This window comes from Anabrus simplex, chromosome 2 (genome assembly GCF_040414725.1).
Source record: "Anabrus simplex isolate iqAnaSimp1 chromosome 2, ASM4041472v1, whole genome shotgun sequence".
In the NCBI taxonomy this organism is placed as follows: Eukaryota; Metazoa; Arthropoda; class Insecta; order Orthoptera; family Tettigoniidae; genus Anabrus; species Anabrus simplex.
This window is the reverse complement of record NC_090266.1, coordinates 1145469295-1145495108: the sequence shown is the minus strand read 5'-3', so window position 1 is coordinate 1145495108 and position 25814 is coordinate 1145469295. Positions and strand designations below refer to the sequence as shown.

General features: G+C 38.8%; 1 protein-coding gene across 3 annotated transcripts in view; it reads right to left on the bottom strand.

The window, feature by feature from the left end:
* The window catches only part of Pat1 (Protein interacting with APP tail-1), a 249915-nt gene that overhangs the window by 77328 nt on the left and 146773 nt on the right, over positions 1–25814 (bottom strand). For all 3 annotated transcript variants that reach the window (XM_067139744.2, XM_067139745.2, XM_067139746.2), the window contains one exon: positions 14089–14213. In XM_067139744.2, the coding sequence (XP_066995845.1) occupies positions 14089–14213 (125 nt within the window). The remainder of the gene's footprint in view (positions 1–14088; positions 14214–25814) is intronic.

Here is a 25814-nt window from a genome sequence, read left to right as displayed (position 1 = left end):
TAGTTGGCATCTTTATTTCGAAACGCATCCGGAGCTGAGTGATGGGTCTTCGAAGTTGTGGGTGTGTCAAATTCCACTTTGGACCCAAAAATATTGGGATGTGTAAATTATGCAAGGGCGTCGATTACGGTATGCGAGAAACTACGGTAGTTTCCTTCAATATCCGGTAAAATGTACAGAAATTTATAGGCATAACGAGAAAAGAAAATACCAGAAAATGTCGTAGAAATGCAAGAAAAAACACGTGGCCTACAACTCCGACGAAACTACGCACAGAAACGATGTTAACAGCGCGCGAACAACACAATAACAAACTCGTTATTTCGTCCCGATTAACTGAGTCGTTAGCGTGCGCTAGCCTCTTGCTTGCAGGACGATTGCCGCCCCGAATCCCCAGCTGTATATATAAAGCGCACACTCTGCTGTAGTGAGCGAAGGCGACGGACGAAACACTCACGAAATAAAGCATCAAATACGCTTGAAAATTAGGTTTCGTAAATTACACAAGCACATAAGAATTTATCCTTTATTCTAGGGGAAGAGTATTGGCCGTACTAGAGGTTATATTAGTCCAAAATCGGAAGAAGTAAAAATAAATCGGAAAATTGGAAGACGAGTTAAAAACCGGAAAGTTTCCGGGTAAATCGGAAGGGTTGGCAGGTATGTATACTACACTCGGTAAGAACGACACGCACTACATTGGAATCTCAAGTACCGTCTTGACACGCGAGGAAGTGCTGAGATATTCCTGCTAAAACAGCTAAGATAAACATGAGCCCACTCAACGCGGGGGTTATCTCAAAAATGTCAACCAACTTCCTGCTACAACCAGTAACGCTGACTAAGGTGTAAGAATGCATAGATGACTAATATAAACAGCAATTCTTCGCGCGGAACATTAAACGTCTTACGCCGTCCACGGTCCGCAATGAGTTAATAATCTTACTATGTTCGAGATTATCTAAGTATATATCGGCTAGTATTCCAGATAACGGGTCTCCCATCGCTAGACCTTCCTGATTATAAATTTTCTTATTAAAGGTAAAGTAGTAGTTGTCTAAAACGAAATTAAGTAATTTTAACCATTCATCAATTTCGATTTTACTCAATGTGTTATGTTTCAACAGATTGTTTTTTATGATGTTAATAGTATTATTGATAGGGATATTAGTATACATGTTGGTGATGTCAAAAGAACATAAAATGTGGTTTGGTTGCAGACTGAATTTATTTAGGGAATTGCAAAGTTCGATCGAGTTCTTTATGGGGTTGGAGTTGTGAAATTTGAAATGGTTTTTCAGGAATTTGTGTAGGAATTGAGAAGTTTTATATGTAGGACTATTTATACTATTAATTATAGGTCGAATGGGGACATCCTTTTTATGAATTTTGGGCAATGATCTGACTGTAGGTAATTTTGGGTTCATTACAGTTAATTTCTGATAATCTCGATCATTTAAAATGAAATTAGAATTTTTAAGAAGGTTCTTTAAGTTACGCTGTATTTTGTTTGTTGGATCTTTTTTAATTAAGGTATAGGTATTGTCTGAAAAAAAAGTTTCAGTTTTATTAATGTAATCTTGTTTATTCATTATTACTATGGTGTTGCCCTTATCTGCTTTTGTAATTACTACGTTGTTATTATGGCTTTTGGATTTCAGGTTTAGAATTTGTTTCGAGATGTAATGGTTATTATTAGATGTTATCTCATTAATCAAAGTTGGGAGTTTCTTTTTTACTTCATAACGTACGTCATTTTGTTTATCAATATTAGTTTCGGTTTAAGCGATGGTAGTGATAATGTCTTCTGCTTTTTTGTGATTAGGCCAATTATGTTTGATGCCTTTATCTAATAGATTTAATTCTTGGTTAGAGAAAACTGTATTAGATAGGTTGATTGTAGTGGAAATGTTAGTCAAATGGGAAGGGGACACTTTGTTGTTTGTATTTTGGTCAGGTGTTTTACATTTGTTTTCTTGTAGACAAAGTAATTTATAGTTTAGGGTTTTCTGTTTCTTATCTAATATGTAAGATAGTTTAAGGTCAATGTACCTTAAAAATGAACTCCATTCAAGTGGGGGTAATTTCTGAGAGATGGTCAAATGAATCCTATATAATTGTAAATTTAGTAGAGATTTCTTCTTGTATAATAGTTTAATTTCATGTTTCAACCATATGCTGTTTACTTTCTTCTGAGTGGCATTAGATTTTGATAGGGATGACTTTTTCTTTGCAAAGATTTGAGAAATTTAGGTACCAACTCTAATTTCAAGCAATCTTTAAGAAACGTGATATCTCTAGAAATCTTGCCTATTTTAATTCTCAGGTTCAAATACTTGTTAGGTTTTACTATTGCCTGGTTGGCATTGACATTACATGTAATAAATATAATTTTTGGTCCGTATTGATGATATTTGATTGGAATAATAACAGTAAGTTATTTATTAAATAGACCACCTAATCAATACAAAGTCTAGTCTTGGATGATTTACATTCCTTCCAAATGTGTAATGGACTAGGGGGGTTAAAGAGCAGTTAGGCAGGTAAATAAAGTTAAACCAACAAACACATTTTTATCTCCAAATGCTCTGCAAATAGACAAAGTTTAGTTTCCAGCAGTATAATTATCTTCTCCAATATCAGCTTCCTATTTGCAAATATTGTTGCTCAATTCTGCTACGAAAAGTCCATAAATGAGAGAAACTGTATGCTTAGAAAAAGGAATGAGGTTATTTTCTCTCCTCAAACTGTACTTCTTTGATTGCTTACCAAATTTTTACAAAACCTTGATCCATATTACCTGCAACAGAATGCAACGAATAAGATCATTTGCCGTAGTCGTTACAATTTTGACAGGCCAAGGGATAGAAATAACAGATTTTCTTTAAAAATAAAACATGCTTTCAAACTGCTACTCTAATAACTACAGCTACTAAATTAATCTGTCAAACAACATCCAGTCATATCAGTGCATTTTCCTGCTCCAACAATTCAATTAATATTTTATTTTTCTACACACAAAACGTCCATTCATTATTGCATAACATTCAGGTTATTTATTGAGTATGGAAGCATGAGTTATCCTAATCCGAGTTGTATTCAACTGTTGTGTCCATGTTATTTTGTCATTATTGCTAAGACCTGTTCAACTCTATTCAGCAAATGGTAGATTAATGTATCCAATGACAAAAATTTACATCCAAGGGTGATTCAATAAATAAGGAAATAAGACTTCCGGTTGTGAAAATGACTGCATCCTACATATACAAGGTGTAGGAGAAACGCCTTCCATATTACTGGCAATGATAAAGAGGATCAGGACAATTAAGAGGAGAATAAGAACCACTCAGAGTGAACTGGGAGAAAGTACGGTAATGTAGTTTTGTAAATTTATCAGGTGAGAATCTCCACAACCATTCTGCTTGATCTCAGTTCAATTATTTCTTTCAAACAACAGTGTGAGGGAAGGGAGTATTGTATTTGTGCAAAAATTCACTATCCAGTCTTTTTATGTATCTTGACATTTCATGACCATCAGCCGAAAAAAAAAAAAAAAAAAAAAAAAAAAGACTTTTACAACGCAACTGTGATTTAATATGTCATGGGGCCTCTTTTCGAGGCACATGGGTCACAGACTTAAACTATGTTACTTGCCCGATTTGGATCTGGATGAAAACTGTGAGTTAGAAGGTAGGCTCATATCCTAAGGTTACCAGATTTTTAAACATAATCTCAGGATGGATATAAACACAAGTAAAAACTACTTTTTTTATTGTGCTGTAAGTTAGTTTGCCATTCAGTTACATTGTTTCATATACATTTTTAAAGGATGAAAATACTCCTCCTGCTAGCATACTAAAAATATTAATTCTACTTACATACTAATTATTTACGCGCTTCATATTATCACTTCCACGACTCAAGACACTTTCATGCTTTTCTCTTCCCATGTGTTCTACAACAGAGGTTTTCCCACTGTTCCTGCTTGTTTGGCATAAAGAAAAAAATGGCAGCAGATACATTTACACCTTGACACAGAAAAAGAATCACTTTTGACATTGGATCATTTGCTGAACACGTTCATTTTTTAGATACTTTTCAAGCTGTATAAATTGTTGAAATAACGTTCATCACCATGCAGGTGTACTGTGTGCTTACTGACACTGTTAGCTTTGTAGCATACTTTGTAGTATACTGAAAAGCTACACACTTCAATCAAAAATAAAACAGAGAAATTTCTAGGTACTGATACTTGTAGCTGTCCTATGTCATATTTTAATAGAGGAAACCCAAAAAGACATTACATTCCCTGCCCACCCTCAAATTCAAATTCACCATAATCTGTATGTCTGTGCAGCAAGGCTGTGCACACACTCCTACAAAGGTACAGGGTAAGAGCTTTGACTTGTTGCTCCTATCCAAAGACTGAATTTTGTAAATTTGCACACACTGCTACAAAGGAACAGGCTAAGAGCTTGACTTGTTGCTCCTATCCAAAGATTGAATTTCTCTAAGAACTAAATAGAAATAAAGGATGTTCTCATTTATTTCTGTTTTCCTATTTTTGACATGATAGGTCAAAATTTGTTTGCAAGATGCAATTTTAAAAGAAAAATTACTGAAATATAGAAGGGAAAAAAGCTGGTCATCACTTAAAAAATAACACTTTATGATTCAAAGAAGACCTACAAATATGAGATCCTTTATGTCATTCAGAAATTAGTTACAGAAATATATGCCATCAGATACAGATCTTATTGACATAAGACAGGGTATGGTAATGAGTGCATCAGTAAACACTACAGCAACTGTCCTCTACTATGGTGTATGGTCTCCTCAAATGACAAACACCGCTGCACACCTATGTGGCACTCAATGAGATTATTAATGAGCCGAAGGGGAATAACGTGCTACTCTGCCTTACCGGCAGCTCTCAGCTCTGCACAAGATGTGGGAGATGCTGGTCTAGCTGCAATACATCGGCCTAATACATCCCACATGTGCTCAAACACGATTTAAGTCCGGTGAGCAAGCTGGTTATGGCTGAAACTCGATACTCTCCTGGTCCAGCATGTCATCCACCAACCCAGCTCAGTGTGAACAAGCATTTTCATCCACAAAACCAATGGCACCAGCATTAGGCATGATAAAAGATCAGAGGAACCAGTCTCTTTATTTTATAGCTGTAAAATTGCTATCGTGGATGATGCGGAGGTCCACATGTCTGCCAATACTGATTTTTCCCAACACAATGTCAGAATCTTCCTTGCATTAAAACTGGGTTACTGTGTATTGCATATTCACTCCAGAAGAAAACATGCTGAATATCAGGTTCCACACTGAACAGCTACACGTCAGAGAAAAGAATGGATCTTCATTCAGCATGTGGTCCTGACCTCGATGTTCTTCCGCCCAAGTTTCTACAAGCTGTACAGTGCTTTCTTGTTAATGGGACACACGCCATAGGCCTATGTGCACATAGGTCACCCGCACAAAGACTATTACGGCAATGCCAATTTTTTCACGACTGCGCTATTACCCTGCAAAAATTAACACCACAGCACTAGTTCTATAAGATGTACAGAGCAGTAGTGTATTTTTATGGGGTTGTCATTCTTATAAGGTATTTTAACTTGACTACCAGGTTGTTAGGATGTTCCTAACATGAAGACAGACACGATTTTGCAGCCACCCCCTTAGTATGGAGATCAAATACTGCACAATGTAATTTCCTCCACCGAATGGCCATTACCTCTTCTAGCGGCTGATGGCACCTCTATAGAGTCAAAGTATTTACTGACATCCAACAGACAGCAGAGAATTACTGATACTACAATTCATTCCATTATCATACCAAATTTCCAGTGAGATAAACAATGACAGACGAGAAATGAAGAAAAACAGACAGAGAAGATTTGGATTTACTAAATGGATGAATGCCATGATGATGATGATGATTATTATTATTATTATTATTATTATTATTATTATTATTAACAATATGAGCAGTTAGAAAAGGATCAGCAACATATCTCTATATATAGCAAACTTATCATGCCAACAGTGAGGGATGTACAGTAAAGTACTATCACACAATCTATTGCCTAAGATATTCCTAGATATTAATGTCTGGACTGAAAAGTGTCATGAGCAGAGTTGAATCAGTGAAGTCCAAGCCATGGCAGTCCCCTGGGAGGTATTTGGTTTACAGCTCACTCAAACCAGGCAAATGCATACGCCATTACATACACTCATAAGTAACACATTACAAAGACCGATGTACCTCACCCTCCTTTTGTGCAATAAGAGTATCCATGGCTGCTCAACATGTTGTAGAATACTTCAAAGTAATGCTAAAAAGAGATTAAATGATTCTATTTAATATTATATAGATTTTACACAGAGAAGAAATCCTCCATGAATATAACTTCTGTTCTATTAACTGTCAATTAACAAGGCCAATCTGCACATTTCATAATGTCCTCTGCTTTTAATATATGCCAGGTACCTATCTCAAAGTCTCATTAAGGCCTGTCTAGAAGAATTGTCAAAAAAATCTCCAATCCAGTATAATGTACGAAGAAAACTTACTTTATTTGTGACAACATGTCTTAAAATAACTACATTTCTATTTGAACTGATGAGCCTAGATATTTACTCTTTTTTCTTTTTTTTCTTGCTAGTTGCTTTACATCACACTGACACAGGTAGGTCTTATGGTGACGATGGGATAGGAAAGGGCTAGTGGTAAGGAAACGGCCGTGACCTTAATTAACGTACAACCCCAGCATTTGCCTGGTGTGAAAATGGGAAACCATGGAAAACCATATTCAGGGCTGCTAACAGTGGGGTTCAAACCCACTATCTCCCAGATGTACGCTCACAGCTGCACGCCCCTTGGTTCATGCGCCCATGAACGTATGATTTATTGGCAATTCTCACTATTTTCGGTACTTTTCTACTTGTTTGAATTTAAGCATGATGTTGCGCTTACCTTTAATTATGTTACGTTTAGTTATTTTTCGTTGATTTATAACAAGTTCCCCTTGGCGTGCACTCATGTTACAGGTCATACAAACACTGTTTGCTTATTTCTTCCTTTCGCTTCGCTAACCTACGTCATTTTTACGTCGCCTGTTGATTGGTCACATTACCTTCACATGACTGCTTGCGTCACCGGTAACTTGTCTCCTTCTGGTACCGAAAGTGTTCTTCAGCGTCTTTCTATTTTTTCATTGGTTATTTCTGTTTTTTCCCTTGCCTTTATTATATTATTAATTGTGTGGAAATTATGAATATTTTTTTTGGACTTATCTTTTTTCATTATTTTGTATTTTATGATAATGTTCCTCACGTACTTTTTAGTAATTACTACTGTTAGTCTTGCAGCACTACTTCTTGTTGAATCTGGAATATTCTGCAGTGCTTTTTAAGGACAGCTACTCAACATGCTCCACCCCACTCTGCTCTGCACTCTGCACTGGACTCCGAACCTGGACTCCGTTCCAAGGCTCGACTTGAGGACTCGGCGTGAGGACTTGGCTCCTCACTTTGCTTCGGGCAGCCCGCTAGAACTGTCAATTCGCAGCAACGTCCATGGGGACTACACACCCAGCCTGCAAGCCTCGCCGCGTGTTTGGAAGCGGCATTTCTCATGACATGTAATCACTTCGCCCTGCTTGGGGCCGTTGACACGGGCTTGCCCTCCTGTATAAACAAAACTATGTCAATTGATATAGATGTTGATTCCCATAGGGAATCTGAAATATTTGTCCTGAATGAGTAAATTTATAATACCAATATAAATGGTCCGTTATTGGACATTATAAATATTTTCCAGCTAACTCATTCTTGGTTGCCAGCGTTTCGCCCTCGTGTGCTAGGGTGGGCTCATCAGTTGGTACCTAGCACACCTACCAATACGCTGGCTAGTGCATACCGTGGAGGCCACTGCGTAGGCTAACTGGAGCCACCGGCAGTGCCAATGCACTACGAGACTGTCTCATTACCAAAAATTGATGCCTGCTTGGCCATCAGATGATATAGATGTTGATTCCCATAGGGAATCTGAAATATTTGTCCTGAATGAGTAAATTTATAATACCAATATAAATGGTCCGTTATTGGACATTATAAATTTTCCAGCTAACTCATTCTTGGTTGCCAGCGTTTCGCCCTCGTGTGCTAGGGTGGGCTCATCAGTTGGTACCTAGCACACCTACCAATACGCTGGCTAGTGCATACCGTGGAGGCCACTGCGTAGGCTAACTGGAGCCACCGGCAGTGCCAATGCACTACGAGACTGTCTCATTACCAAAAATTGATGCCTGCTTGGCCATCAGATGATATAGATGTTGATTCCCATAGGGAATCTGAAATATTTGTCCTGAATGAGTAAATTTATAATACCAATATAAATGGTCCGTTATTGGACATTATAAATTTTCCAGCTAACTCATTCTTGGTTGCCAGCGTTTCGCCCTCGTGTGCTAGGGTGGGCTCATCAGTTGGTACCTAGCACACCTACCAATACGCTGGCTAGTGCATACCGTGGAGGCCACTGCGTAGGCTAACTGGAGCCACCGGCAGTGCCAATGCACTACGAGACTGTCTCATTACCAAAAATTGATGCCTGCTTGGCCATCAGATGATATAGATGTTGATTCCCATAGGGAATCTGAAATATTTGTCCTGAATGAGTAAATTTATAATACCAATATAAATGGTCCGTTATTGGACATTATAAATTTTCCAGCTAACTCATTCTTGGTTGCCAGCGTTTCGCCCTCGTGTGCTAGGGTGGGCTCATCAGTTGGTACCTAGCACTGCCGGTGGCTCCAGTTAGCCTACGCAGTGGCCTCCACGGTATGCACTAGCCAGCGTATTGGTAGGTGTGCTAGGTACCAACTGATGAGCCCACCCTAGCACACGAAGGGCGAAACGCTGGCAACCAAGAATGAGTTAGCTGGAAAATTTATAATGTCCAATAACGGACCATTTATATTGGTATTATAAATTTACTCATTCAGGACAAATATTTCAGATTCCCTATGGGAATCAACATCTATATCATCTGATGGCCAAGCAGGCATCAATTTTTGGTAATGAGACAGTCTCGTAGTGCATTGGCACTGCCGGTGGCTCCAGTTAGCCTACGTAGTGGCCTCCACGGTATGCACTAGCCAGCGTATTGGTAGGTGTGCTAGGTACCAACTGATGAGCCCACCCTAGCACACGAGGGCGAAATGCTGGCAACCAAGAATGAGTTAGCTGGAAAATTTATAATGTCCAATAACGGACCATTTATATTGGTATTATAAATTTACTCATTCAGGACAAATATTTCAGATTCCCTATGGGAATCAACATCTATATCATCTGATGGCCAAGCAGGCATCAATTTTTGGTAATGAGACAGTCTCGTAGTGCATTGGCACTGCCGGTGGCTCCAGTTAGCCTACGCAGTGGCCTCCACGGTATGCACTAGCCAGCGTATTGGTAGGTGTGCTAGGTACCAACTGATGAGCCCACCCTAGCACACGAGGGCGAAACGCTGGCAACCAAGAATGAGTTAGCTGGAAAATTTATAATGTCCAATAACGGACCATTTATATTGGTATTATAAATTTACTCATTCAGGACAAATATTTCAGATTCCCTATGGGAATCAACATCTATATCATCTGATGGCCAAGCAGGCATCAATTTTTGGTAATGAGACAGTCTCGTAGTGCATTGGCACTGCCGGTGGCTCCAGTTAGCCTACGCAGTGGCCTCCACGGTATGCACTAGCCAGCGTATTGGTAGGTGTGCTAGGTACCAACTGATGAGCCCACCCTAGCACACGAGGGCGAAACGCTGGCAACCAAGAATGAGTTAGCTGGAAAATTTATAATGTCCAATAACGGACCATTTATATTGGTATTATAAACTATGTCAAGCCGAGTACCTTCTACTTCGCACCAGCTGGCCTGTTCAGCAATTCTATTTTATTAAAATTCACTAATGTCAGCCTGGAGTTAGCATTCTGCTTTACTTTTATGGACACTTTTAATCTACGTTTGTCGGCATGTTCGATCTAGAAGATGACATTTTCTACTGAGCTGGTTTGCCTAAAAGGATTTGTATTTTACACTGCAGTGTTGGACTATTAATCTGATAGCTCAATGTCTTCATTATTTTTAATTTTATCTCCCCGGTGGAGAATTTAATGTTGCCAGTCTGCCTTAAGTTCGTAATTAAATTTCGTGTCCTTTTCAATCTATTGTTAAAGCAACCCATGTTTTTTCTATTTAGCTTCGTCATTTGATGTTTTTGAATATTCATTTACTACTATGTAAAGTTTCAATACTGGTTTGGCTTGCGCCAGCCTTTCACATTTAATGCAATATTCAGATAATTCTGAATTTTCTCAGTTTCAATTTATAATCACTATCATGTGCACGGCCGGTGGTCAGTTCGGCTCAAGGCTAGGTGTACGTCACTTGAATTTCGTATTTAATCATGGATCAAATTATTCAAATAATTTATTGTTGGTTTTTTTTTTTTCTGAAAGATTATAATAAATGTTGTTGACTGCTGATCCTTTATCTTTCATTCCCGTAAAACTGGGAATTACTCCTTGTTCTTTCCTGGTTTTACCACCCCTAACCGCACAGCCAACTCGCTCGGTTTTACTCTTCTAGTAAGTTGGGACAAAAATGGGTAAGACCAGTTTTCATGAATGAATAGAACAAACTTTGAACTCTGTGTTCTTAAATTTGAGCATCAGCAATAAATATAACTCGAACTTTATTCAATAACATTTTTCTAGAAAAAAGGAAAAACAAGAAGGTAAAAAAAAGCTATTGTGGAGTTCACACGACTAAAGTTTCGAGTAAGATGTTTCAACACCACGTTTTAAGCAACCTTATAGCTACACACAACTGTTAATATCATGATCATATCCAAGGAATGTCTAGTTATATGTGAAATCTGAACCAAAGGGATGTGACTATTTAAAAAATTGCACATGCATTAGCTGGGATTTCAATCATGACCACCTCGGTGAGAAACTAGTGAGTGATAAATGTCATTCAGCTATTGTGCTCCACTTGCTTCACTGTATAGCTCTACTTTTAATCATAAATCTGCGATAACAACGTCAAAGAGACATTTGACAGCCTAGTGGAGGTTGTATTTGTTGTTTTAAGGTGCAAAACAACATGTTTATCAGCTCCCTCTAAGCAAGTTAAATGGTACATTTAAAAAAAAATGATTCAACAAAATAATTCAGAGGAAAGAAAAAACAGCATTATTCAGTACCAAAATTGAAATAAACACATCAAAAGGGAGCATATCTTCTCTGAGTAAACATACACTTAAAATTTGGAATGCTTTACAAAATATGCCCTCACCCATAAAGCGAACGACAATAATCATTAGCTGCTACGAAATCCGAGTGTTTCCAGCGTGTTAGGATTTTGTCTAAGGTTAGAGAGACATGCACACACACTTGGCGAGGAAGTGGGCTGCATTGGAATCAGTTCCACCTGAACACATTCACGGGGTGCTCCCTCCTTAGGAGATAAGAATGCAGAGATCATTCTTGATCTCTCCTCAACTCGTATAAAACTAAAGCACCCCCTCCTATCCCTCTCTCTCTATGAAGACCAAAAAGAGGGCCACCACATCAGTTAACCTATTAATAGCCCTCAGCTTGCTGGGATGCTTTACATCCCAAGATGCCAAAATTATTCAGAGAAGCAGCAAAATATCTCTAGCAGGCAAGACTGCAAGGGCCACCACATCAGTTATCCTTTTAATAGCCCTCAGGTTGCTGGGATGCTTTACATCCCAAGATGCCAAAATTATTCAGAGAAGCAGCAAAATATCCATAGCAGGCAAGACTGCAAGTCAAGGTCACTGTAATACCCTCTTTCACATCACGGTCAGCAAATTCACTTCCTACAATTCTCTTGTGGTTAGGAAGCAATGCAATGGAGATTCGGGTGCTGGCATATAACAACTGGCAAAAAGTCATGGATATGCTCTACCAACAGATGCTGTGGAAAACATGAATCTATAGATTGCAACAAGCAGCTTGAAGAGTCAGTACACAGGGATAAAAGTGATTTGTGTGTGTGTGTGTGTGTGTGTGCGTGCGTGCGTGCGTGCGCGTGCGTGTACAAACCGCACAGCTTCCCAGATGATGAAAACTTGCATTATATGTGCTACCAGTAATAGGTAGAGAGATGTTTGTGTTGCTCTTATTATAAACAAGTAAGCATACAACATTCTCATTAACCCTACATCTGCTCATGAATAACAGTCGTGCAAGCATGAATGAGGCTTTAGAAATATCTCTGGTAGACCGAGTTCCACATTGTAGATCTAACAGTACATTCAGCCATGGAACTCACTAGTAATCAAGACAAGGTTGCCGCTTAGAGCCATATCCAACTCACAACACAAGCTATCAAAGCAGATCCCGACCAGTCATGCGGTTTTCAGCTGATTGTCATACTTCTGACAATCTCCTTTTCCACCACTTTTTCCCCCCACAGCTGTGGGGTCACGGGTGTGAAATGTGTTGCACATGTGGATTTGGCCCTGTTTCACGGCCAGATGCTCTTCCTGAAGCCAACCCTATATGGAGGGATGTAATCACTATTGTACGTTGTCTAATTATGAAGAGGGGAGTGTTGGAACAAACACAAACACCCAGTCCCCGAGCCAGAAGAATTAATCACACAAGATTAAAATCCCCTACCCAGCCAGCAATCAAACTCTGTACCCTCTGAACCGGAAGCCCAATGCTGACCATTCAGCTAAGGAGTCGGACTGTCATACTCTTGACAATGCTGGGTATTAAATAGACTCTGATGATGATGATGATGATGATGATGATGATGATGATGATGATGATCGACATTAATGAAGAAACCATGCAAGATAGAATAAAATTCAGAATCTTAATTCACAAACACAAATTTTCTGTAAAGCCCACCCGTCTAAATACAGGATGGACTAAACAACGTAAAATGGAACAGAGGGAGAAGATGAAGAGAAATTCAGTAGAGAAGAAGAAAAACCAAGAAAGTGCTAATAAGTTCAAATGTGCTCCTTAATCAGGCATAACGAATGAAGAAGAAGAAGAATATAAATAACAACAATCGCACTTATAAGAAACTACTGGATCTCTTAAAATATTACTAGGCATCATCATGCTGCAAGAACTTAGATTTCCTTTAATTCATAGTAATAAGTACTGTATTCATTAATACGTACACACTGCGCAAAATTCTCTCCAAAATATTTCACAAGAATTTCCAAAGAGTTAAATAATTTAATGTCATTTGCTTTACGTCCCACTAACTACTTTTATGGCTTTCGTAGAAGCCGAGGTGCCGGAATTTTGTCACGCAGGAGTACTTTTACATGTGAGTAAATCTACCAACACAAGGCTGATGTGTTTGAGAACCATCAAATACCACCGGACTGAGCCAGGATCGAACCTGCCAAGTTGGGGTGAGAAGGCCTCAACCATATGAGCCACTCAGCCCGGCTTTCCAAAGAGTAGTTACGTGAGGTATAAAATATATTTGGAGATGAAAAAGAAAGAGGACCATATTAAAAAGTAATGTAAAGCAATTATTTCTAAAGGTGCAAAGGGTAAACAAATCCACAAAGGAAATATTCTCATATTTAAGTCCTGGGGTGATTCATTCTATGAAGGACAGAAGCTCTTTGAGTTTTACCTATACGACTAACAGTACTGACTGGCATTCGACAGCTTACTCACTTCAAATCATAATATCACCAGATTAAACTGAGAACCAGGAAGAGAAACTCAACAGCTGACTGGGATGTTCACCAGGTAAATGCATATGAACAAGCAATACGTACAGAAACTCTAAAAGCAGTCCATTCCAGCTACACTATCAGACTGCCTTAAGAAGGCCTAACACAGTCGAAATGTGTCAATGGTCAAATGACCATGAAGGTGATCACGACTGTTTACAATTGGCCAATATTCCAAAACAAAATATAAAGAACAACCGTAACTTCCACTCTACAGTAATATGGACATGACAAAGCAAAGCTTACCGTGCTCGGATGAACCTTCCCGAACTGTACTCGTAGACATAAAGCGCATAGGCTAGATCCTCGTGTGCGATTGCGACATGTAGATTCATAGGTCCAAACATGGCCAGACGGATATCAAGTGCCAGCTAAAAACAAAAGGAAGTATAAGAAGATTAATTTATCAATTTTCATAGAACTTTGAAGTTTTTCAGTCTGTTGACACATTCCTGTAAAAAATGGACTGTTCCACTTATAACTGTCTATTTTTTACAGGTATGTTATAGTGTTCTAAGTGTTACATTTTGTGTTTTGACAGATTGAAAAGCTTAATAAAAGTTCTACTGACTGTGTCAACAATGAAAAATTGGCTTCATTTTTGACAAATCAATTTTCATTCAAAAAAAGAGTTTATACATCTAGACTGTGTAAGTAGTTTCTGAATTATGACAGTGAGCTCATAAATACATCAGTATCCACTTTGTTTAGCAATCATGACATTCTTTCAATTGCTCCATGGAATGCATAGTTCTGTACTAATTTGTGGACAGTGTATGATTAAACCTTGTGCACCTCTCTGGTATGTGGAAGTTTATTTTTTCTAGGAGTTCTGGGCAATCCACTGAGGAATGGAGCAATTTAGAAATAAAAAGTGTATCCAAGGATTCATAGCATTTTGACAGACTATGCAGATTTAATGACTGTTGTAGGGCTAATATAATCAATGTTATTATATGGGAACCCTGCTTTAAATCAATATAAACTAAGACATGTATGTTGTATTGAATCTAATCTATGGAGAGAGGTCTGATGAAAAGGGCTTCATACAGATGTACAGTATTTAAGTACAAGACGTATTTAAGTGTAAGCTGGATACATTCAGCAAGTGATAGCTGGCTAAGTTGGAAAATTCTCTGAAATATCTAGTAATGCAGAACAGTCTTTGTAATTTCTTGCAAGTATATCCAATATATTAATTAACTCTTAGTGCTAGGCGGCCGATCTATCGGCCATGCGAGCTGCAGCTAAAAATGCCGGGGGCGGATCTATCGGCCATGTTTTTCTTTTGCCTGTATCTTTGTTCCGTGCTGCACAATGGCAGCACAAGTAATGCCAATGGAAAGATTGAAGTTTTTACTCTCTGGAAATATCGATAACGTGCGATATTGATATCAGTGAAGTTTTATAAAAGCTTTCTTTCAACGCATTGCAAGTTTAGCACATGGTAGCGCCACACTCTCCTGCTTAGTGTCACTTGCTTGTTATCTCACTTGTTTATACATTAGTTCATTTACGTCCGAAGTGTAAAGATGGCTAAGTATATGCAAGAGGATGAAATATGCAATGTTATAACATTCAGTGATCCATTACAGGGCGATTTATTGCCCGATGACAGCAACGACTTTGCATCTTCTGACAACGGTGATATTTCTGCAAGTCCGCTGCCTAGGCGATGCCATGTGAAGAATGTATCTCTCACGCAGGTAGGAATAATTCTGAGTAGCTCTGATAGTGAATGCGAACTGACCCATGCTTCCTCAGATTCTGTTGATAGTTCGAACCGTGGAAGTTACATGTGACACAGGTAATCCGCCTAACACCGGAGGTAATTGTGTATTTAACCTGCGTGTGCATAATTTTGTAAAAATTTGTCGTTCTCAAAAACTATCAAGAATTACATAAGACTTGTTTTTCTTGTTCAAAATTAAGTGAATATTCTCACAAAGGCATCATACCCATGATAAAAATACAATATATAAGTAAAAATGAGGTCAAATTTGAAATTAAAATTTTTCAAAAAATAATAAAAATTCAAACATTTTTAAATTAAGAAAATGAAACTATTGCAATTATAGTGACACTCATGTGTTCTCTATTCACCTGTGTGCTGTGGAAAAAACCCCAGGGATTTACCTCCAAAAATGTAAGTAGGAGAATGTTTTTCCTTAGTGTGTGCATTTTCATTAAAATTGTCTTGGCATTCTTAGCGCAACCACTACATTACAACCTGGTATCAAAAAGGTTAAGAATGTTTAAATGCAACAACTCTGATGAAACCCAAAATGCAACCTTTAGAACACTACAACATACCTGCAAAAAATGAACAATTATAAGCAGAATGATAAGATATATAATTACACTGAGTTGAGATTAAAAATAATGGCTTCCTTCTTAACAAACCTATGCTATCTAGAAATTTTAGTATGTTTATGCTCCTGTTATTTAAACTTTTGCCGGGCTGAGTGGCTCAGACGGTTAAGGCACTGGCCTTCTAAACCCAACTTGGCAGGTTTGATACTGGCTCAGTCCGGTGTATTTGAAGGTGCTCAAATACAACAACCCCGTGTCGGTAGATTTACTGCCACGTAAAAGAACTCCTGCGGGACTAAATTCCGGCACCTCGGCGTCTCCGAAGACCGTAAAAGTAGTTAGTGGGACGTAAAGCAAATAGCATTATTATTATTATTATTATTATTATTATTATTATTATTATTATTATTATTATTATTATTATTTAAACTTTTAGTGCCAGGATCTTATATTGTTTTTTTAAGCATTTATTTATTTACTCCACTTCTTCATACACTGCCATTCTGTTGAAGGAATTGCAAAATAAAGGGACAGCCATATGAACATACACTGTCCTGGCCATGGTTATGTCTTTATTGCTACCTGTTTTCTTCTGACACTTCTCCAATAGAAACACCACATTTTTTTGCAATTTGACAAATTGTTAAATCTGCTTCTCTGAGTGCTACAATTGCAGAATGTTTTTCCTGTGGACACGTGCAAAACCATTCATTATTTTCAATACATCATAGCCAGGGATGAGTTTTGCCTATTTGCCTATTTTATTTGTGTACAAAAATATACACTTTTAAGACATAAACCAGTTTTAGGCTCTTTTTAGCGAGAATTTGATGGTTTTATTGTGCGTATAAATGCCTATATCAGGGGTCCATGCCTATTAGAATTATAATTGCCTATTTAATGCCTTTAGACAGTCTTTTAAAGAAGATAATTTTCTTACAATGCATTATATTCTAGCTGGTGTGGTAGAAAGAATTATTTGCTCGTTTCTCAACATATGCTTTCCCCACTAACAATAAGGAGAATTCTCAGAAGACTCCACAAACAGCGCTTGGAGAATTTCCATCAGAACAAACAAAAGCGTGCATGCACACACACACACACACACACACACACACACACACACACGCAGCTTACCTCCCTCTCACTGCAATTTGTTGAACACTTTGTCTTGAGATCGGGTCGAGATCTACTTTGAATAAGTTTGTTTGGCAATGTGCAAAGAAAAAATCTTACTGGCTGAAAGAGTGGATCACTGGCGATCCCAACTTCACTATCAATGGAAGGGTATTCTTCTGGCGAGTTTGCAGTAAGGAGATAAGGTCCCTTGTATCCTTTTGTGATTGACGACTATGAATGAATTTTGTTGTAACATTCATAGGCCTATTCATTTTTGTGGTAAGTTGTTTTGTTGCAACGCTATATAAGCAGTGAACTTTCAAAAATTTATATTGCTAAAATACTCATAATTAATTTCAGGGCGTGAAGCTAGAACATTATGTTGAAACAACCGTGGCGGTCTCTTGTCACAGAATGGATTAAAATTAAAACCTGGTTTCTGAACTAGCAGCGTTCTCCTTAGGACCATTTTAACGGGCGCACCGCCCTGCCGTTTTTACAGACCGCCCGGTTAATATCACCTAAAATATATGCTAGTTAAATAATATTAATGCATATTTGAGTCGTTGGGTGGTCCAAATTAACATGTAAATACTGTAAAACTGTTAATTTAAATGATAAATCATTATTGCCAGCATAATGGCATCAACTACATCGGAGATCAAAAGATTAGCTTGACCAACCAGTAGTGTCGTGCGCGAGTGGGGTTTGGAATAGCATGATATCGCATGCGAGCCCTCTATTTCGCATGACGTCACAAACCCGTATGGCAGTCCACATATCCTCAGCAACCGAGTGGTAGGCCTAAGTCCTTTGTTACATGATTTGGAACGAGCAATAGAACACTAAAAGTTCAAAATACTCTTATGTCTTGTTTGTGATAACGTTTGCCTGTCTGATATTATTGTTAACATGTTCCCTGCTTTGTGAGTCACATGTGAGTCATACAGTATAAGAATGTGGTGCTGGACGAAAATAAACATTTTATTCTTATGCTGCTACGGTGGTAACTTTGTGTAACAGTACAACAGCGAGTCACAGGTGGTATCTATGTTGTTCTATGGCATAGGTGTATGTTTAACAACTACCTTACACCATGAGGCATGGGTGATTCGTGGCGCATGGATGTAATGCAGATTTTACTATTTGCTATACGAGACACTAGTGCCTTGCATTTTTACTAGATGTCCCGCTCAACGGCAGTGGATAATAGGAGCTATACATTGTTGATCGAGTATTACCATGCTGTAGCCATCATTATGGCCTGGTGGAAATATGTTGTGACAGTATGTGAATACCATCGTCATCGTATGAAGTAACTACAGGATTTACAATTGGGCAACTTTCCTATGCAGCATCACAGTAAGAATGTTACTTATATACAAATTTCATCATCTTATTCTCAACTGTAAGCATAAAAGCTAAGGAATGCGTGTGAAATTTTTCAGATGAAACATAGATTAACAGACTTCCAGCTACCCAAAGAATGTTCCAGTTCGGACTCTTCACAATGAACCAAGAGAAACCATTATAGAGGAGTCGGATGTTGAGAATCTTTTAGGGGATGAAGATATCGAATGTAGTGATACAAAGGATAACCATTTTTCATTGTCAAGTTCATCATCTTCCAACAGTGTCCTCTGGAACCGACACAGAGGTACATGATAGTCACAATGAAAGTGACTGTGAACAAGTTAAACAGACTGCAGTTGGGGTGATATAACCTGGAATGATTTAGGCTTCACTGTTTTTCCTGAGGAAGCAGAGATTCAGTTGAGGTTAGAAGAGGGACAGCCCACTGATATACACTCTCACTTCGTGGATGACAGCCTATAAGAAATGATGGTTCAGGAAATCAACAGATATGCCAATCAATTTATACAAAGTCATAATGAGAGAAGCAAGTCCAGAAGTTTGAAATGGAAGGAAACTAATGTTGAGGAAATGAAACAGCTTCTAGGAATTATCATGTGTATGGGTCTTGTTCCTCACCCAACTATTAACTCATACTGGTCTAAGAATGACTTACATGATGTGCCACTCGTTAGAAGGATAATGCCATGGAATAGTTTCCTTCTTCTCTTGAGATTCTGGCACTTCGCAGACAACGAAGCTAACCAACAACCAGGCGATCGTCTTCATCAAATCCAGCCCCTCCTTGATAAATCAAACCAAAAATTTGAGAATGCCTTGACAATGGAGAAAGAAATGGTTATAGATGAAACTATGATTCCTTGGAGGGCCGTTTAGTTTTCAGAATGTACATTCCTAACAAAACTCACAAATATGGAGTTAAGGTGTATAAACTGTGTATGAAAGAAGGCTACACTGTTAGAACAAGATCTATGCAGGAAAATCCAGTGTGAGTGAAAAGCGGAGTAGATCATGTGCTCATTCTGTTGTAATGGAGCTTCTTTTTTTTTTTTTTTTTTTGCAAGGGGCTTTACGTCGCACCGACACTGATAGGTCTTATGGCGACGATGGGATGGGAAAGGCCTAGGAGTTGGAAGGAAGCGGCCGTGGCCTTAATTAAGGTACAGCCCCAGCATTTGCCTGGTGTGAAAATGGGAAACCACGGAAAACCATCTTCAGGACTGCCGATAGTGGGATTCGAACCTACTATCTCCCGGATGCAAGCTCACAGCCGCGCGCCTCTACGCGCACGGCCAACTCGCCCGCTAAATGGAGCTTCTAAGTGGATTTCTAAATGAAGGACGTATCCTCTATGCCGATAATTTATACACCAGTGTACCTCTGGCAGAAGAACTTCTGAGGAACGAAACATTTGCGTCTCAGAGTAGCAATAGACGTGGACTACTAATGATAGTGAAAAAGAAAATGAAGAAAGGAGAGGTGGTGGGTAGGATGCGTCAGCACGGTACTAGAGTTATCAAGTGGGCAGGCAAGCGACCTGTTCTGATGCTTTCAACACTGCCGAGCCATAGTGACTGTCTGGTAGACTCTGGAAAGGATAACAGAGACAGTGAACATGTCAATAAGCCTTTCTCTGTTCTTGATTACAATGGACCTAAAAAGAAGGTCGATTTCAGCGATCAAATGTCTTCCTGTTATTCAGATCTGCGGAAAGGTTTAAAATGGTACAGGAAAGTAGCCCTAGAAATTATGATTGGAACGGCCTGGGTTAATGCTTGGATACTTCACACCATGACGTCTGGGAATAAAATGCCACTACTGCAATTTCAAGAGGTCGCAAGAAGCCTTGTTGGACCACAGACAGTACTTGTCATCAGTCCTAGAAGGAGACGTGCACACACTCTCTCAAAGATGGAAGGACCAGCCAGAAAAGTTCGAAGACGTTGCATGGTTTGCTATAACGCTCAGCGAGAATGTGGCACATCGAAAGACGCTGCCAAGAAAACAAAGCAGGTGACATGCCCATCGGTTCAAGCCGACTTGGAGAAGTGGCATCCATTAGAATTGTGGAAGAAGTTAGGGGAAGTCTCGAGCAAATATGTGGGAAGGTAGCCGCTGTCTGGGAAATAGGGTCCTACAACAAAATCCAGGGTGGAAAGAGATAGCAAAGTGGCCAAGTGAGGTAGATGAAGCGGTCGACCTAGAGACAGATGAACTGGCTCCAACGAAGTTTTGTGCCATCAGCACACGTGATGTCAAGAGATCATTCTCAGAATACAGACACATTCTTCATGACAACAGAACATAATTGTTACCTGAAAATATTGAAACGTTGTTAGTTGTAAATTCCTTCCACTGTCATTGAGTGTACTATTAAATTATACAGAGGGGTCAAAAAAATGTACTCACATTTTGATAGCCCATATCTTCTGACAAATTTGACTTGCAGGTACAATTTTTGGCACTGAGAGAGAGAGTACAGTAGACCCTCGATTATACGTTCCCGGAAATTAAGTTTTCCCGTATTATTCGTTAAAATTACGTGGTCCTGCGAGCATCCTAATTAAATCACGTTGTAAAACTCCCGCATTATCCGTTCCTCGAAGAAACGATTTCCCTGATCAACCGTCCAGAAATTTCAGTCCCATTAAAGCTAAATCCTCGATCACGCGTTTTTCAAGAAACTGTATCTTACGAAAGGACAGCTACGGCATACTTAAGGATCTTGGTGTTGACGTTCCATCATTGCTGTAATTTGAGACAGTACTGTACTGGAAAAGTGATCGGTGGTGAACTTGCATAAAGGATCATCTTAGCATCGCATTTGGGTAGTAATGTTTAGAGAATCCTCGGAAATCATAAAGCAGAGAGTGCCCACGACAATCGGAAGGAGACAGAGCACATTTCGACAGCTCTATTTGAAGACGGAACAAGTTTAGTCAAATGTTCATACTTGCAAAACATCTACTGTACGGTACATTATGTCCAGGGTTGGATGTGTATTTTTTTACTTTTTTCCCAGTGTATCGCTGAACAGGTTTTCGGCATTTCCCTCAGGGCACTGTATAGTCACTGGGCTTTCAGGCAGGAATCGAAACTGCTCCTTCTTAAGTACCGGTAACACAAATTTAGTATTTAATATTGTCGTATACGATTGTTATCGAGACCGGAACAGATGTTGCACCTTACATACATAAAGCCATGGGAGATTTTGGGATTGCCTATTACTGTTTTTGTCCTAATATAAGACTGGGAATTTCATATTTTTGTGTTAAAATGTTATAAAAGCCGCAGTCGTTTTATTTACGCACGTTACATTTAAAAATTTTGTATCATTTCGCACTCGTACTGACTTGTGCAGCGAGCGTGCTTTCCAGCTGAGCTCAAGGTCGCGAAGTGGTAATGATATTTTTTCTCTTTCCAATTTGATTGTGATTAGTGATGGGCAGAACTAAATATAATGCATTCGAGAACTTGAGGATTTATACTTTTGAAACCATATTCTCAACTTCAAGATAACCTTTAAAAGTCGATGTAGGCCTATTTTACGCGGTATAAGATTTCCATAAACTGACTAGGAACAGTATACCGGTGACAAAATTATAATGGAAGATTTAAAAAAAGGAAAGGATTTTGTTATCATGTTGGACGCTTTTGTATCTAATGTGCTTTATTTTATTAGATTAGAGAATGAAAACTGCTTGTGGTCGATTGTTGTTTGGCTTGGCGTTACGGGTATTAGATTTTTCGAAGAGTTTGGCTGATCAAAGTTGCTGAACTGAAAGTTTTCAAAGGAATATGACGAAGTTTTCAGAGGAAACTGACAAAGTTTCCCCGGTAAAACTGAAGTTTCAAGATTTTTAAATCGTGTACCAGTAATAAACGGAATAAACGTAATAAATGCGGTCTAACTCGCCTGCCTCTTACCCGGAGGGCCCGGGTTCGATTACTGGCCAGGTCAGGCATTTTACCTGGATATGAGGGCTGGTTCCAGGTTCAGCCTTTGTACGATTACGGTACCTTTAATTGAGGAGCTATATGATGGTGATATGGCGACCCCGGTCTAGAGAACCAGGAATAACGGCCGAGAGGATTCATCACACTGACCGTGCATCACCTCGTAATCTGCAGGCCTTCGGACCGAGGGTAGTCGCTTGGTAGGCGGAAGGCTCATTGGGGCTGTAGTTTGGTTTGGTTTAGGGGCGTTTGTAGAATTATAAGTATACAGTACATATTTCATTTTTGTGATGTTTAGCCAAATTGTTGATGGTTCATTCGTTCCCGGATTTTCCGTTTTCCCGTGTTGTACGTTTTTTTTCCGTGGTCCCTCCAAAAACGGAGATTCGAGGTTCCACTGTAATGTTATATGTTTGAAACAACCACCAGCAGCTTCTAAACAACGCCGATGGCACCAAACTGCAGACTGAATTACAGCTGTCCGTGTATCTGACGTAATGGCAGCATATGGCACAACGATGTGAATGGTTTGAGCACATGGTTCGCGAGGATGAGGAATTGGAAGGGAAATTTGTGTGGTCTGAGAAGGCTCAATTCAAACTTAATGGTACTGTCCGCCAGAACGGTGTCTACTGGTCTCCTGTAAATCATTACGTTCATGTGAAAAAATCTTCGCATCACGTGCTGCCATTACGCCAGATACACGGACAGCTGTAACATGGTCTTCAGTTCAGAAGCTGCTGGTGGTCGTTTCAAACATATAACATTGCTCTCTCTCAGTGCCAAAAATTGTACCTGCAAGTCAAATTTGTCAGAAGATTCAGACTATCTAACAGTGAGTACATTTGTTTGGACCACATTAATTTTTCGTTGACTATTTTGTTGCCTATTTTACACAATGGTGCCTATTCATGAACCTATTTCGGCTATTGTTAATGCTTATATGCCTGCCTATTTTATCCAGTTTTTGTGCCTATAAATCCTGACCCTAATCATAACTGTTAGCTGGTATTTTAAATACGAACATAAAAAGAATTTAATTTATCCAAAAAATATCATCATTTAAGCTTAACACATTGGAGATGGCCATATTTGAATGTGCTACCCTCCAGAAATTGCAGGATTTTTTGAAATTTTTTCAATGCTAGGGTAAGCCATGATTATAACAACTCTCAGAATATTTAGAAAGATCACACTTTCTTCTACATAAAAATGAGTTTTTATTAACATTTTAGCACAGCAATTTTTAAATATAAATTTATGAAGATAATAAGTTTTACCAAAAAAAAAAAAAAAAATCTGACGCAGCTGTGGATACCAGTTCGGTACCTTACACTTCACACGAATTTGATATTAGCTCATTATCTACATTTACTTGTCTGAAGGGCCAGAATCATTATGTTTACTTGGTGTGCAATTGTTATCCTCATCCCCATTTCCAGAACTCGTGTCTTCCATAGGAACATTGTAGAAATTTCGTACACATGAATTAGACATGCCAAATATTCACAAGAATTACATAAAGAAGCCTGCGTCTCGAACACACATTCTTCCTGTCAGCATGTACTGTACGTACTTTCCTGCCCATTTCACAGCTGAGAGTCAATGATGACACAGCCCCAGGTTATGAAGGAACGTAGCTGTGTTATAAATGTCTTAAAAGTAGAGCTCCCGACTTATGCTCCTAACTAGTACATTTTATGCTTATAGAAGCATTCAACAGTATCTTAGCGAAGTCACAGCTCGCTGAAATGGCAGCTACTATTTTATAGGTACAGTGAAACGTGCCCGTAGATTCTCCAAGCTCCGTCAGCAGCAATGAAATAGCACGCCCGCAGTTTCTACGAGCAGAGTCTCCAATGTGTTAAACACATACAATTTGTTAAGTAGGAAGCCAAACTTTCCAGTGTCGACTTATTCAAATAGGACAAAAAAACTTTCCAGTCTGTCAAACACACAATTATTCAATAAAAATTATAACACTATAAACATACCTGTAAAAAAATACACATTATTACACAAAAAATGACATGTTTCGTTCTACAAGAACATCCTCAGATTCTATCAAATCACTTAAATCATGCGTAAATGTGTACAGTATTGTTTACGTTGCATAAACTTGTCAATGATAGAGAGTTAGGTGATAATATGGTACGTCGTAGATCTAGAAAAGGTATTCGATAATGTTGATTGGACCAAGCTATTTATGATTCTGAAGATGATGGGGATCAGATACCGAGAACGAAGAATTATCTACAATCTGTATAAAAATCAGTCTGCAGTGATAAGAATCGAGGGCTTTGAAAAAGAAGCAGCAATCCAGAAAGGAGTGAGGCAAGGCTGCAGTTTGTCCCCTCTCCTTTTCAATGTTTACATAGAACAGGCAGTAAGGGAAATCAAAGAGAAATTTGGAAAGGGAATCACAGTCCAAGGAGAAGAAATCAAAACCTTGAGATTTGCCGATGATATTCTTATTTTATCTGAGACTGCAGAAGATCTCGAGAAGTTGCTGAATGGTATGGATGAAGTCTTGGGTAAGGAGTACAAGATGAAAATAAATAAGTCCAAAACAAAAGTAATGGAGTGCAGTCGAACGAAGGCAGGTGATGCGGGAAATATTAGATTAGGAAATGAAGTCTTAAAGGAAGTAGATGAATATTGTTACTTGGGTAGTAAAATAACTAACGATGGCAGAAGTAAGGAGGACATAAAATGCAGACTAGCACAAGCAAGGAAGAGCTTTCTTAAGAAAAGAAATTTGCTCACTTCAAACATTGATATCGGAATTAGAAAGATGTTTTTGAAGACGTTCGTGTGGAGCGTGGCATTGTATGGAAGTGAAACATGGACAATAACTGGCTCAGAAAGAAAGAGAATAGAAGCTTTTGAAATGTGGTGTTACAGAAGAATGCTGAAGGTGAGATGGATAGATCGAATCACGAATGAAGAGATACTGAATCGAATTGGTGAGAGGAGATCAATTTGGCTAAATTTGACGAGAAGAAGAGTTAGAATGATAGGACACATCTTAAGACACCCAGGACTTGTTCAGTTGGTTTTTGAAGGAAGTGTAGGGGGTAAGAACGGTAGGGGTAGGCCAAGGTATGAATATGACAAGCAGATTAGAGCAGACGTAGGATGCAATAGTTACGTAGAAATGAAAAGGTTAGCATAGGATAGGGTGGCATGGAGGGCTGCATCAAACCAGT